General features: G+C 41.7%; 1 protein-coding gene across 1 annotated transcript in view; it reads right to left on the reverse strand.

The window, feature by feature from the left end:
* Klhdc10 (kelch domain containing 10) overlaps positions 1 to 15,153 on the reverse strand; it is a 56,137-nt gene extending 40,984 nt beyond the window's left edge. The window contains exon 1 of the mRNA XM_036180950.1: positions 14,864 to 15,153. Within this exon, the coding sequence (XP_036036843.1) occupies positions 14,864 to 15,038 (175 nt within the window). The 5' untranslated portion in view covers positions 15,039 to 15,153. The remainder of the gene's footprint in view (positions 1 to 14,863) is intronic.
* Between the last annotated feature and the right edge of the window lie 533 nt (positions 15,154 to 15,686).

Raw genomic sequence — 15,686 nt, forward strand, 5'->3', positions numbered from 1 at the left:
AACCAGGGCCACATAGTGAGGTCCTATCTCAAAAAACAAAAGGATGGACTGGAGAGATGGCTCAGTGGATAAAGGCTGACAATTTGATCTCTAGGACCAACATGGTGGAAGGAGAGGGCTCTTGAAGAGTCCTCTGAGCTCCATACATGCACTGTGGAGTGTATACATACACACACACACACACACACACACACACACACACACACGTCATTAAAATGTAATTTTAAAAATATTTAATAAGGGGGGTTGGGGATTTAGCTCAGTGGTAGAGCGTTTGCCTAGCAAGTGAAAGGCCCTGGGTTCGATCCTCAGCTAAAAAAAAAAAAAAAAAAAAAATTTAATAAGGAGAGACCAAGTATAGCTAGCACCCAATATCTAAAACCCCAGGATTTGAGAAGCTGAGACTGTGCTACGAGGTGAGTTTCAGGACACCCCAGGCTACAGGGTATGACCTTGTCTTAAAAACAACAACAAAAAAACTATTTAAATGTGTTGGATATGACTGGGGACATAGCTCAGTGGTAGCACACTACTTGGTGAGCATGCATGAGGCCCTAGGTTCAATCCCAGTATCAACTCCAACCCACTCCCCAAAGGTAGTTTTAGCCAGGCCTACGAGTGCCGACTTCATGATCACAGTACTCAGGGAAGTGAGGCAAGGGGACTACCAGGAGTCAGAGGCCAGTTTGAGCTATATAAGGAGTTTTGTCTCAAAAACAAGGTGTGGCCAGGCATGGTAGTGTATACCCTTAATTCCAGCACTAGGGAGACAGAGGCAAGAGTATCTCTGTGAGTTCAAGGCCAGCGTGATCTGTGTGGGAGCTCCAGGACAGCCAGCCAGGACTGTCAAGAGACCTAGGGAAAAAACAAAAACAAAAGCAAACCTCCAGGTATTGGTTTGAATGAGAATGGCCCCCAAAGCACACATATTTGAGTGTTTGGTCCCCAGTGGGTGGGAATGTTTGGGAAGGATTAGAAGGTATGGCCTTGTTAGAGGTGTATCACTAGGGTAGGCTTTGACAGCAATAGAAAACTTACTAAGACAACCAGGAAGGATAATCAGAAATTCAAAGTCATTCTCAGCTACACAGTGAATTCAAAATCAGCATGAACTACATGAGATTCTGTCTCAAAAAAAAAAAAAAAAAAAAAGGATGAACTATGAATATGGCCAAAGTAGGCATGATATCTAGTATTACTTCTGTATGAGGAGCTACACTCAGGAATACCTATTTTTGAGAATAGCACAGTGTGCTCAACCCCAATCCAAGTTACAAAGGATGCTGAGGCAGGAGGATCATAAGTTACAGATCAGCCTAGACTACAAAGTTGGAGGCCATCTCAGGAAAGTAAGCCTATTCTTTTCTCAGGAAGCAGAATGTTAAAAGAAAATACTTCATAGCATTTCATGTACATGCAAGTGTTTTTTCTATAATAGCAGATAAGTTTCACTTAAAATAATAATTTAGGCCCCTATTTGGTTTTTTTTTTTTTTTCCTGACGAGTTCTCACTATATACCTCTCTAGCTGATGTAGACCTCTCTATGTAGACCAGGCTAACCTTGAACTCACAGAGATCCACTTATCTATACCTCCTGAGTGCTGGGATTAAAGGCATGTGTCACCCATCGCTGTCTCAAATCCCTAAAAAAAAATTTTTTTTTTTTGGTTTTCCCAGACTGGGTTTCTCTGGGTAGCTTTGCACCTTTCCTGGAACTCACTTGGTAGCACAGGCTGGCCTTGAACTCACAGAGATCCGCCTGCCTCTGCCTCCAGAGTGCTGGGATTAAAGGCATGTGCCACTACCACCCAGCTCAAATCCCCCAATTTTTTTTTTTAAAGATTTATTTATTTATTACATATACAGTGTTCTGTCTGCACATATCTCTGCAGGGCAGAAGAGGATACCAGATCTCATTACAGATGGTTGTGAACCACCATGTGGGTGCTGGGAATTGAACTCAGGACCTCTGGAAGAGCAGCCAGTGCTCTTAACCTCTGAGCCATCTCTCCAGCCCCCTAAATTTTTTAATATAGCTTTAAGAAATTATTTTCCTGAATAGTTTAAATATGTATCTGTATTTAAAACTAAATATATTTTACTTCTTTTGAAATTATCAAATCCAATGTGCACAGTAGAAACTCCATAGTCCTACATGAATGAGGTTTGTGTGCACATTTTTAAAGGAATTTGTTTCATGTAACACCAACATATGTATAGTTAGCATTTCATCAATTATACATCTGATTCAAACTAATGGAGTTGATGGTGAGGAAACCATATGGCAAGAAGCTACTATGGATAAAAAGGGAAACAACTCAAAGAAAAGACATCATTCAACTCCAATATTTTATCATCTCATTTTCTTATCAGTCATCATACTTCTCATTTCACTACCCAGGCTTTCGTTCAATGATCACATCCTAGACAGCATAAGTCCAGGATGGATTCTAAATGTGGCAGGAAGCCAACAAAGAATTATGATCTAGGAAGCAATACAGATATAGTTGTGCTTTAGAAAGATTAATCCTGCTTTGATACATGGAGTAGATTAGGAAAGAAGACTGAGATTAACTATATCTATTTCTATACTGCAGTGGAAGGCAGTAAAAACCTCAATTGTACTAGTGATGGGATGAACTGGGAGGAACAAGCTGCAGAGCACAGGAGAGCGGTCAAGATGGAGGACTTTAGAACCACACTGTCTGGGCCCAAAGTCTAACTCTATACCTTCCCAGCTTACAAAGTCTACTTACCCTCTGTGTCTCAGTGTTCTTCCCCATAAAAAGGGGGACAAAAAGTAGTACCCAATTTACCTATTCACTCATTGGGTTATGAGTAAATGTTATTATGGAAGTACCCGGCTAGTGCCCTTGGATTGTTGTTCAATTGGGAAAGCGCCTACCTAGCAGCTTGAAGTCCTTGGATTCAATGTCTGGCTAGTACCATATAAACCCACATCATAGTCCCAGTACTCCAGAGTTAAGGCAAGAAAATCAGATCAAGGCCATTCTCAATTATATAATAAGTTTGAGGTCAGCCTAGTCTGCATGAAATCCTGTTTCAAAACAAACAAACAAAAATAGTTTGGTTAAAAAAAAAAAAAAAAAAAAAAGCAAGCAAGAGAGTTAAGGCAGGCAGAGTAACACATACTTTCAACCTCAGCACTTTCAAGGCAGAGCCAGGCAGATACCATGAATTCAAAGCCAGCCTGGTCTACATAATGAGTTTCAGGACAGGCAGAGCTACATAAAGAGGCCCTGTCTCCAAAAAATGACAACAAAAAATAAAACAAATGAACAAACAAAAAATACCACAAACAAAAAGCAAGTGCTCATAGTGATATAGACCTATAATTCTACCACTCATGAGTAGAGGCAGAAATGGCACAAGTTTGAGGCTAACCTGTTCTACATAGTGAATTCCAGTTCATTGGGGTTACATCTCAAGACCAGAGAAGGAAAGAGAAAGGTTTTGGGTGCTATTTTTTGGGGGTGGTGGTGGTGGTGGTGCAGAGCTAACCAAGAACACTGGGGCCAACACAAAGACAAGCAAACAAATACACAGAAGCAAAGGGAAATAATGCTTCATTATGAAGACAGATTACATCAGATCGAGGTTGAAAACATCCACTTGATCTGGTACATGTAAGTCATGCATGATTTTACCAAGAGCTGTTTCGGGAAAGTGATGGGCAAGTGCGGTGACAAAGCCTTCATAAATGTGACTGTAAGAGAAGACAGAAGATGTAAACACCTTCACAGAGTATGGAAAGCATGCTGTGCAGAGACAGGCAAGAGCCGGAATCACAGCACTTATGGAAGGATGCTACAATCACTTCTGATGATACTCAGATAAGAGTGCATTCTGTATTTTTATACCTTTTTAAAATTGTAGTTTGTTTGTTTTTTTTTAATTTTTGTTTTTTTGTTTTTTGGAGCTGAGGATCGAACTCAGGGCCTTGCAACAAAGGGAAAGAAAAGGTAATTAGTTAGACTTTATCAAAATTAAAAAAAAAAAATCACTGTGCCTCAAATAACACAACTAAGAAAAAGAAAACCACAAAATGGGAGGAAATGCACAAATAAATGTTAAATCAGATAAATAACAAAGGACTTAAATTTAGAATGTATAAAGAACTCTTAAGACAACCCAATTAAAAACAGGATGAAGCATGTGATGCATAGCTCTATACAGAGGAAACAGAGACAATGGTCACTGAGCACATCAAAAGGTGCTTGGCATTGTTGGGTATCAAAGGAAAACAGACCAGAAACCACACGAAGGTCCGCAGGTACAACACCTATAGCCCAGCTACTGAGTGAGGCTGCTGGAGCCCAGGAGTCTAAGACAAGCCAAAATAACATGAAGACCTGGTCTAAAAACCAGGAGCATGAAATTCTCCTTCACACGTATTAAAATAGTTGTTACAGAGTCAGAAAAGGAGACAACGAGTGTTCGGGAAGATGTGCACAGCGTTGGTGGGAATGTAGAAGTCCAGGTGCTTTGGAAAACTGTCTGGCAGTTCCTCAACATATTTCACTGAGTTACTACACAATTCAACAATCGTACTCCAGGCAGGCATTTACCTAAGGGAAAGGCACATCCAGACATCTGGGCACAGATACACACAGCAGCATTATGCTTAACAGTGAAAATCTACAAGCAACCTAAATACCTATCAACAGGCAGTTTGGTAATTAATATGAGAAAAGATGAAAACGTGGGGGTGAGATGGCTCAGCTGGTAAAGATGCTTGTTTGCTGCCTAACCTGACAAGTTGAGTTTGACATCTGGAATTCAAGTAGTGGAAAGAGAGAACTCACCTCACACACATACTTACACACACACAATGAATGAATGATTGATTGAATGAGTGAAGCCAGAGCCAGAGAGATGACTGGGTGGATAAAAAACACTTGCTCCATAATCGTGAAGACCAAGCCTGGGGGAAAGGAGGTGGTGCATGCCTTTAATCCCAGGCAGATCTCTGAGTTCCAGGCTAACCTGGTCTAGGGTTACACAAGAAACCCTGTCTTGGAGTGGGTAAAGGGAAGACAAAACACCTGACTGAATGTGCTGGTACATGCCTTTATGCCAGTTTGGTCTATGCAGAGAATTTCAGCTTAGCCAGGCCTATACAGTAAAACTCTTTCAAGTGCATGTCTTTAAAACATTCAGGGGACAGAGGCAGATGTATCTCTATGAATTTGAGGCCAGCCTGGTCTACATACCAATTTCCAGAGCAGCCAGAGCTACACATCAAGACCCTGTCTCAAAAAAAAAAAAGTAAAAACAAACAAAAAGCAAACCAGGAATGGAGGGGCTGAGGAGACAGCTAAGTTGGTAAATGTTTGCAAGGCAAGCATAGGACCTGCATTCGATCCAGAATCCATGTAAAAGTGTCAGGTGTGTGGTGTGCTTGGAATCCTAGAGCTGGGGAGGCAAAGACAAAACTACCTTGGGACTCAATGGCAAAACAGTGTAGCCTCACTGAGCTCCAGGTCAACAAAAAACTCAATCAAAGAGGGTGGACAGTGTTCTTGAGGATGACACCAAGATTGTCCTCCAGATACATATGCCCCTACACACTCACTCACATACACACACTGGAATATTATTTAACCCTAAAGAATAAAATTGTGTCATTGCCAAGAAAATCAACAGAACTGAGATCATGTTAAGCAAAATAGTCTAGACTCAGATAAGTAAAAATCTATTTTATGTATATGGGTGTTTTGTCTTCATGTATGTATGTGTACCACATAAATGCAATAAGTATATCTTTTAAAAATAAGGAATAGGGGCTGGAAAGATGACTGTTCTTCCAGAAGTTCTGAGTTCAATTCCAGCAACCACAAGGTGGCTCGTGACCATCTATATTGAGTTCTGATGCCCTCTTCTGGCCTGCAGACATACATGCAGACAGACCACTTGTACATTTAAAAAATATATATACATAAATAAATAAAAATTTTTTTAAAGGAATAAAGGGGTTAAGCAATGGCTCCAATAAGACATGTATTTTCCTGTAGCTATAGCTAACTTAAAAAAAAAAAAAAAAGACATAAAAGGACCAGCAAGATGGCTTGATGACTAAAGGCACTTGAAGACTGATGATCTAAGTTCCACTCCTGAAGTACATATGTTAGAAGGAAAGTACTGACTCTGAAAGTTGTCTTCTGACCTCAGCAGCTGTGCTAAGGCATACTCATGCGCATACATACACATGGCACACTTGTGCTCACGCACATACAAAAACAAGCAAATATGAAAAGTGGTGAAGTGTTGTAAAAAATATGAACATCAAGAAGTGAATGTAGCATCCCTTTAATCCCAGCACTTGGGAGGCACAGGCAGGCAGATCTCTCAGTTCAAAGCCAGCCTGGGCTACAGAGTGAGTTCCAGGATAGCAAAGAAACCTTGTCTCAAAAAAAAAAAAAAAGAAAAGAAAAGAAAGAAATGAGGCTAGGCAGTGGTGGTGCACGCCCTTAATCCCAGCACTTAGGAGACAGAGAGGCAGGTGGATCTCTGTGAGTTTGAGGCCAGCCTGATCTACAGAGCGAGATCCAGGACAGCCAGGACTGTTACAGAGAAACTCTGTCTTTGAAAAAGAAAAGAAAAGAAGAGGGGAGGGGAGGGGAAGAGAGAAGAGGAGAGGAGGGTGAAGAAAAGAAAGAAGTGAAGGTGTACCCTCAAAAGATAATAGCTAGCCACATGAGTCTGTGCACAGGCACAGCCCAGCCTGTATAAACCAGCGCCATATTCCCTGGCTTCTCTGTGTCTTGATTCACATGTGTGTTTCCGCAGGCCTGTTCACGTCTGTCTCTCTCTTTCCTATCTTAATAAAACTCTTGTTAGTGGGGGGAAAAAAGATAATAGCCATTTCTTTTTTATCTATTTTAAGTATTTTTTAAAAATGTATTTACTTTATGTATATAAGTGTTTTATCTGCATACCAGAAGAGGGCATCAGATCCCAAGGGTCTACAGTTATAGACAGTTGTGAGCTGACATGTGTGTGCTAGGAACTGAACCCAGGACCCTGGAGGAGCAGCTGGTGCTCTTAACTGCTGAGTCATCTCTCCAGCCTTATATTTCTTTTTTAAGGATTCGCTTGATTTATGTGTGATGTGTGTGTGAGGACACACACCTCTGCCAGATCCCCTGGAGCTGGAGTTATAGGCAGTTATGCACCACTATGTGAGTGCTGAGGACTGAACACCAGTCCTCTGCAAAAGTAATGCACACTTTTAAATAAAAAGCCAGCTCTTCAGCCCACCCCAATATCAAGGACTCAAAAGGCTGAGCAAAAAGGTCACTTGAGCCTAAGAATTTGCAATAAGATCACCTTAGTCTACACAGTAAGGCACTCATATGGAGGAGGGGGGAGAGGAGGCCAGGCATAGTAGTGCACATCTGTAATTCTAGCACTCAGGAGGTAGACAGAAAGATCAGTTCAAAGCCAGCCTCGGCTTCGTAGTAAATTTAAAGTCAACTGAGTATACATGAAACCCTGACTCAACAAGAAAACAAAATAAAATAAAATGGGGGGAGCACTAATTAGCTAATTCCATATTTTATGAAAAAATAACCAGGAATAGAACAAGGGGCAATGTATTGATTATACTGTATAATCAAGAATGGACTGAATGGACTGATCAATAACGCAAACAGTAATCCCATACTAAGCACTCCACAGATAGATTTCTTTTTCTTTTCTTTTTTTTTTTTGGGGGGGGGGGGGAGCTGAGGATCGAACCCAAGGCCTTGTGCTTGCTAGGGAAGCACTCTACCACTGATCGAAATCCCCAGCCCCATAGATAGATTTCAAATGCAAAAGAAAAAGTGGGGGGCTGGAGAGATGGCTCAGGGTTAAGAGCACTGACTGCTCTTCAAAAGGTCCTGAGTTCAATTCCCAGCAACCACATGGTGGCTCACAACCATCTGTAATGAGATCTGGCACCCTCTTCTGTAATAATAAATAAATAAATAAATAAATAAATAAATAAATAAATGAATGAAAAGAAAAGAAAAAGTGGGACTACTTAGTGAAGACACTCAGTAGTGGGCAGGCACCCAGAGGAAAAGCAGACTCCTAGGTCTGTCTCAGTGCTTCCTCAAATAGCCAGGCTGTGATGGGGACGCCCTTAATCTCAGAGCCAGGGGAAGGCAGATCTCTGAGTTCAAGGCCAGCCTGGTCTACAGAACTAGTTCCAGGACAGCCAGGGGTACACAGAGGAAACCCTGAGTCCAAAAAAAGTAAATAAATAAAATAATAATAATAATATGAAAGAACCAAAAAACCCAACACTATCCATTTCAATTTTAGCTAAAATAGTATTAGTACAGGATGATCTTTCTTAAACACGAAATATTATACTGATGTTGCTCAAAGACGGCTTATTGGCTAAGAGCTAATAAGGCTCTTACAAAGGACTTAAGTTTGGGTCTCAGCATGCATGTCCTGCAGCTCACAAATGCCTGCAATTCCTACTCCAGGGGACCCAATGACCTTCTTTAGACTCCAAGGGTACTGGCACTCATGCAAGAACACACACACACACACACACACACACACACACACACACATCACATACATACATCACATAATTAAAAATTTTTTAATTACTCTTTTAAAAGCTTTACTCAAAAAGACTAATAAACTAATAAACATAGTTTAATTCCTGCTGGAAAAATCTATCTATAAAAAAGGTCAAAGATAAATTAAAGAACCTTGGAAAATATCTGCAACATATGTCAATGAATAGTAAGTACAAGTTTCCTCAGAACATGAGTTCCTATAAATAATATAAAATATTTCAATAGAAAACTGAATAAAATCTATAAACAAAGACTATAAGGAAATGAAACAAATATGGCTCTTTCACTTGCTGAAAAGATGCTTAAGAAAATATTCCTATTAAATTGGCAATTTAAGAAGTTGTTTAAGGGGCTGGAGAGATGGCTCAGAGGTTAAGAGCACTGACTGCTCTTCCAGAGGTCCTGAGTTCAATTCCCAGCAACCACATGGTGGCTCACAACCATCTGTAATGAGATCTGGTGCCCTCTTCTGTATACATAATAAATAAATAAATCTTTAAAAAAAAAAAAAAAAAGTTGTTTAGGGCTTCAGAGAGATGGCTCAGTAGTTAAGAGCATCCATTGTTCTTCCAGATGACCCAGGTTCAATTTCTAGCACCCATATGTAATACTAGTTCCAGGGTATCTGATGCCTTCTTCTGACCTCTGAGGGCACCCAGAACACACATAGTGCATAGATATACATGCAAGCAAAACATCCATACATGCTGAAAATAATAATAATAAAAGTTTAGCCAGGCATAATGGTAGATGCCTATAATCCCAGCACTTGAGAGGCAGAAGCAAGACAATTTCTACACATTCCAGGCCAGTCTGGGCTACATAGTAAGACCCTTTTTCAAAAATCAAGAGGCGCTGGGCAGTGCACGCCTTTAATCCCAGTACCTGGGAGACAGAGCCAGGCAGATCTCTGTGAGTTCGAGGCCAACCTACCTGGTCTACAGACTGCAAAACAACACAAGAGAAATCCTGTCTCAAAAATAAAATAAAATAAAAGGTGCTTGTTGGGTGTGGTGGTACAAGGTTTTTAATTCCAGCCCTCAGAAGGCAGGAAGATCTCTGTGAGTTTGAGGATAGCCTGCCAGGTCAGCCAGTGCTATAGAGTGAGACCCAATATCAAAAACAAAACAAACCTCAATCTCTGGCCTAGGGGAATAGCTTCAGGGTAGCATGCTTTCCAATTGCGTACAAAGCCTGGGCCCATCCCTAGTACTTAGAAAGATAGGAGGTTACCAAGGAACCAAGCAGTCACCAGCACTCTGTCATCAGACCATGAACTGACACCACCTGTATGGAGGGCAATTTGACAGTTAATCGAGGTTTAAACAGTGCTTCTAGAAATTTTCCTGCCAGACAAAGATCCTAAGTATAAAATCCCTCATACACAGGGCAATTCACTGTGTCACTGGAGGAGGAGACTGCACTTTCAAGTCCCATCTAGCATATCTGAACATACAACACCCCCAGACCAAGCAAATGGCACACACCCCAAGAAAATGTATCATTGTTTGTTAATAGAGAGAGAAGCCAATAGGCAGGGTCAAAGATAGAAAGAAAACTTGCTTTCTGCCATATGTTGTTTTGTTTTGCTTTTTTGCTTTTGAGACAAGGTTTCATGTTGCTCAAAATGGCCTCCAAGTCAAATGACTCTCTGTGAGGAGGAGACCTGGCCTTTCTGCCTCTTCTTCCTGTGGCTGGGATCACAGACATGTACTACCATGTGTGGCTATCACATGCTCTTTCTACCATTTAAATTTTACACATTTCTATTTGTTTGTTTGAGACAGGGTTTCTCTGTGTAGGATTGCCTGTCCTGGAACTTGCTTTCACAGAGAGCTAGCCTACAACTCAGAGATCAGACTGCCTCTGCCTCCCAAATCCTGGGGATTAAAGGCATGCGCCACCATCCAGTCACATTTCTTATTTAAGACTTTGTTTTTTGGGTTTTTTTTTAATTTAATTAATTTATTTATTTATTGGTTTTTTGAGACAGGGTTTCTCTGTGTAGCTTTGTGCCTTTCCTGGAACTCACTCTGTAGCCCAGGCTGGCCTCGAACTCAGAGATCCATCTGCCTCTGCCTCCTGAGTGTTGGGATTAATGGTATGTGCCACCACTGCCCCACCTTACTTAAGACGTTTAAATTAAGATTTCAGGACTATTTTTCACCCAGCATTACCAACTGTTCAGTATTTCTTTCCCTTTGTCTGTTTTTATGCTAGCAACGATATTTAACTGTTTTTCCCTAATAACACATTCCCTTAATTAAACTCACATCTTAAAACATAATACTAACTTGTATTTTGTTCCACAATTTCCTTGCTCTCTGAGTTCTATCTCTAAATGCTTAATCTACAAAATAGCAGCCTCATTTCCTACTTTTTCCCTAGGTATATAAAGATTATTAATTACTGAGGACTAAAAACCTGTGAATGTCTTGGCCTGTGGGGTAAATACATCATCACTGCTGTATCTTGGAAAATAGTAGAAAGGGGCCAGCAAGATGGCTTAGAGGTAAAGAGCTTACTGCCAAGTCTGATAACCTGAGTTCTAGTTCCAGGACGCACAAGGTAGACAGAGAAAACTGAATCCTTAAAGTCCTTTGACTTCCATATGCACATTGTGACACGCTCATAAGTGAGTGCACATGCATACAATAAGTGATTCTGTTTTTAAAGAAAAGATATTTTAAAAAGATAGCAGAAAGGCAAGACAATATTCAAAATTTCAAAACACTGTACTGAGACTATGTCTGATATACTAGCAGATACTTTTAAGAACTCGATATTATCTGTTTGTCTGGAGCCAGTGAGGCTATGGAGGATTGAACTACAATAATCAAATCTTTGCACATTAGTATCTTATACATAATGCCAATGCATTAATTTTTATTTTTTATTTTAAAATAAATACCTTAATTTTATGTGTACAGGTGTTTTGCCTGCATGTATGTCTGTGTACCACATGCGTGCCTGTGGAGGCCAAAGAGGGTATCAGAAGCCCTGGAACTGGAGTTATAAATGGTTGGTTATAAGTCACTATGTGGATGCTGGGAATTGAATCCTGCATCTCTGAAAGAGCAGCCAATAATCTTAACCTCTGAGCTCTCTCTACAGCTCCTAGTTAAAAAATTTTAAGACATTACATTGTGGTATATGTATATGTGTGTGTGTGTGTGTGTGTGTGTGTGTGTGTGTGTGTGTATGCACAGAGACATGGTATGTCTTTCCCAAGAATATTCACACACAAATGCTACATGTGCCTAAGGAGAAACCAATAATACTAGGAGAGGGTACCGGGCGAACGGACCATGTCAGGAAGGTAAGTGAAGGCTCCTATGGGAAAAAGACAATTCAGAGTCAACACAACAAGTTACATTAGAGAAGGGGGCAAACGAGGCTCCTGCAGGGCAGAACAAACGCGGTAGCTCCCTGCACTGAGAGAAAGCGAGAGCAGATGACAAAATGGAGGACTACCCAAGGGGAGGAAACAGACAATATGGTGCCTTTTAGGACACGGTCAAGATTCTACCTTACTGTGAGAGCAATGAAATAGCAGGAAAGACTGGGTGCACATGCCTGCATCCCACTACTCTAGAAGCTGAAGCAGGAGGATAGCCAGTTCAAGGCCAGCATGGACAGAAGCACGCTGGACAAAAACAAGAAAAGCCAGAAAAGGGCTGTAAGCAGAGATGAGGAAAGACTCTGCACTTCCATATGAAGGGAAGAAGGTACTAGCAGACTGAAGGCTGCTCAGAAGCCACCGCAGTAAACTGCAGGGAAGTGACCACAAGAACTGGGTACAGCAGGAGCAAATAAACAAGACTAGGTAGCTAATTACAACCGAAGCTGGTGGGGAGCTTAAGGAGGTCACCCTGATTTCAGGTTCCCATAAGCAGATGAGTAAAGATGCTCCCACCAAGCCAGCATAGTAGCACAAGCCTTTAATCCCAGAACTAGGAGGCAGAGGCTGGAGGAGCTCTGTGAGTCCAAGGCTACCCTGGGCTACACAGGAAGCTCTAGAACAGCCAGGGCTATATAGAGAGACCTTGTCTTTCTTTCTTTCTTTCTTTCTTTCTTTCTTTCTTTCTTTCTTTCTTTATTTATTTATTTATTTATTTATTTATTCGTTTATTTATTTTTCAAAAGATGCTATCCCTGAAAGACAGTGGGAGAATTCTAGGAAGATCACCAGGTTGTACTGCTTTGTTTCATAGGGACTGGGAACAATGTAGAAATGTAAAAGGGAAGAAAAAAAGGTTCTTCCAGTATGTGGGAGCTAGTACCAGAGGTCAAAAGAGATGGAAAATTAATACACCAAATGGGGGGGAGGGGGGAGGGAGGAGATAGGCCTACAGAGTCAGCCATGAAACAGACCTCCACATTCCTATTCCTCCGTACCATTTAAAACCTTTTAAATGATCTCAAAATAGAGTTAAGAGATTTAATATGTAATACCTGTGAGAACAAAAGATTAGTATGGAAGAATTTCAAATTATATTAAATTTTCCGAACTTGAAAATGAGGGAAAAATGGAGAATGCCTGTGTGTGGAGAAGGAGGAATTGAGTGCCAGCTTGGAAGAAAGGAAGCAGAACCAAGACTGATGACTCCACTTCTCCAATTTTCACAGTTTAAGCACGTTTTATCTTCACCTCTGGACAAATGGCTGTTCTTGTCCTCGTGTGCTAAGGGAATGCAGAAATAGCGCCATACTTCAGGCCCTTATTTGAAATCATGGCTTCCACCGCCCTCATGTGGTAGCAGTGAGGAACTGCACCAACATGTTACAGGACCCTGAGAATGCCCACATGAAGTTCATGGTATAATAATTAATCCATGACCAAAGACTTAAGATTGCAGTGGCAGAGGGCAACCTGGGAATAGTGTTTGCCAAGGGATTTATCTTCTAGGCTAGCAACACACAAAAATCTATGGTTTTGTTGTTAACTGGGGATAACAAAAAAAGATGTCTCCTTTTTTTCTTTTTTCATGTTAAAAACCACGCATTTAGTAATTCCAGGATACCCAGTCTGATACTGTCATTTCAAATCCAATTCATGGTATATTTGGCTATTTACAAATGTCTCAATATTATTTTAGAGGCACATACAAATGGATTAGTGAAAATTTCTGGCACACATTAAAACCATATCACAAATATTAGTAATTGTCTCACTGAATAAGTAAAATTCCCTTTGTTATCTTCAAATTAATCAACTGATTTTTCACTACCTAAAAGAACACAAGTCACAGTAATAAACACAATTCAGAAACCATCAGGTTCTCAAAACTGATCTAAACAAATATATCACTGATACAATCAACTTAACACTGGTCACACATACACAAAAAAACATGGCGAAGGTCTAATACATCATTCCTGACAGTTCTCTTCACGGTAAGAAAACAAGATTGCCCAATATAATGACTGGCATTCTGTGCATGTTTAATTCTGTACCTTTCTTTTAACAAACTGAAAATTCATTTATAAATGTATTCTTTGAAAACTGTTTACACACATGTCATTTTGACTTTGGGCTTTTTTTTTTTTTTTTTTTTTTTTTTTTTTTTTTTTTTTAGGCATGTGAACTCAAAGACCAGAACATGAAATTATAGCAATAGGTATATTTTTTCCAATTTTCAGTTTTGATCCAGGGTCACAGCATCATTTGTTTCTTTATATTCTTGATCTTCATTTTCCTCTTTTAAAATATAGACACCATTATCCATTCTGTCTCTGGACATCCCCAAATATTAATGATTCAACCATTTTCCTTAATCTTTTTGGTTTTCTTTCCCATTTACTCCCCAGCCAACATTCACATCCACACACACACACACTTTCACATGCTCATTCTGTTTCAAAACACTTAACTCTTACACAGTTAAGTGGCTTTTTTTTTTCTTTTTAAACAAAATCATTCCTTTCCTTAATTTGGTACTTTTTTCCAAATAATTTTCCACAGCTAAACACCCATGCCTTTCTTTCACAACACCAAAGTGCGGAAGAGGAAAAGATTAGGAACCGGGCAAGCAAAACATTTGGGAATGTCAAAGAGACAGTGGCCTCTCCTTCGAGAGGAAAACACAACTCTCATCACCGACACAGCGAGACTTTTCTTCGGGCGTGCTCCGGTCCCCCTCCTGACCTCAACGCCACCTTCCCGGTGCTCTGCCTCCCTGTCCTCGGCTGTGTGTCCGAGGAGCAGCCAGAGCCCGGCGGCCGCCACCTTCTCGCCGGCAGCGGCCCCACCACTCACCTGGCAGGTGCGGCCGTCCGGAGAGCTGCACGAATCGGTTGAGCTGGCCGCTGCCCCGACCCCCGCCGGCCGCGCCGACCCCGCTACCCCCGCTGGCCCCGCCGGCCGGGCCTCCGCCTCCGCCTCCTCCTCCTCCCCGCCGGCGGTTTCGATCCCAGCCCTGGGCAGCCGACATGGCCCGCTAACGATTGCCGCAGCCCGGTCCCGGCAAGCCCCTGCCTCGGCCGCGCGAGCCGAGCCTCCTTCCCGGGCTCCTCAAGAGACCGGGAGACAGGAGCCGGGGGAGCGCCGGGCTCACCAGCAACCAATGGCTGGACGCCTTGGTGACAGAGAACCAATGAGCAGTCTTTTTCTTGGCAGGTGAAGGGAGGCGGGGAGAGACGTGGTAACCATAGCTATAGCTAAAAAAGGGCGGGGGAAGGAAAGGCAAAAGCAGCCGCTCATAGAGCGCATCAACCTCCCCGAGCAAGCCCGCTTCTCCGGGATGCGGGGGGTCCTCAGCCCAGCCAGTCGAAAGCCGAGCGGGGAGGCTACGCCTGCAGAGACTCCCAGTCAGGGCGGCTACCCGGTACTCCAGTACTCTGTCCCATTAGCACTGAATTGAGAAATATCATATGTACACAACGCATGTATTTGCTGTCAGTACATCTGTCTGCAGCTCTGCAGATTGAGAACCCGTCTGCGGACTGTTGGCACACACAAAGGGCTCGTGGGGGGTGGGGGGCGGAGTCAGAGATGAAATCTGAAAAACGAGTTATTCCTGGGTTTCATCATTTGTTTTGTCTCTTAGTGGCATTGGCAGGACCCTTCTCCGGTATGAGCC

This window comes from Onychomys torridus, chromosome 3 (assembly GCF_903995425.1).
Source record: "Onychomys torridus chromosome 3, mOncTor1.1, whole genome shotgun sequence".
Taxonomy (NCBI): domain Eukaryota; kingdom Metazoa; phylum Chordata; class Mammalia; order Rodentia; family Cricetidae; genus Onychomys; species Onychomys torridus.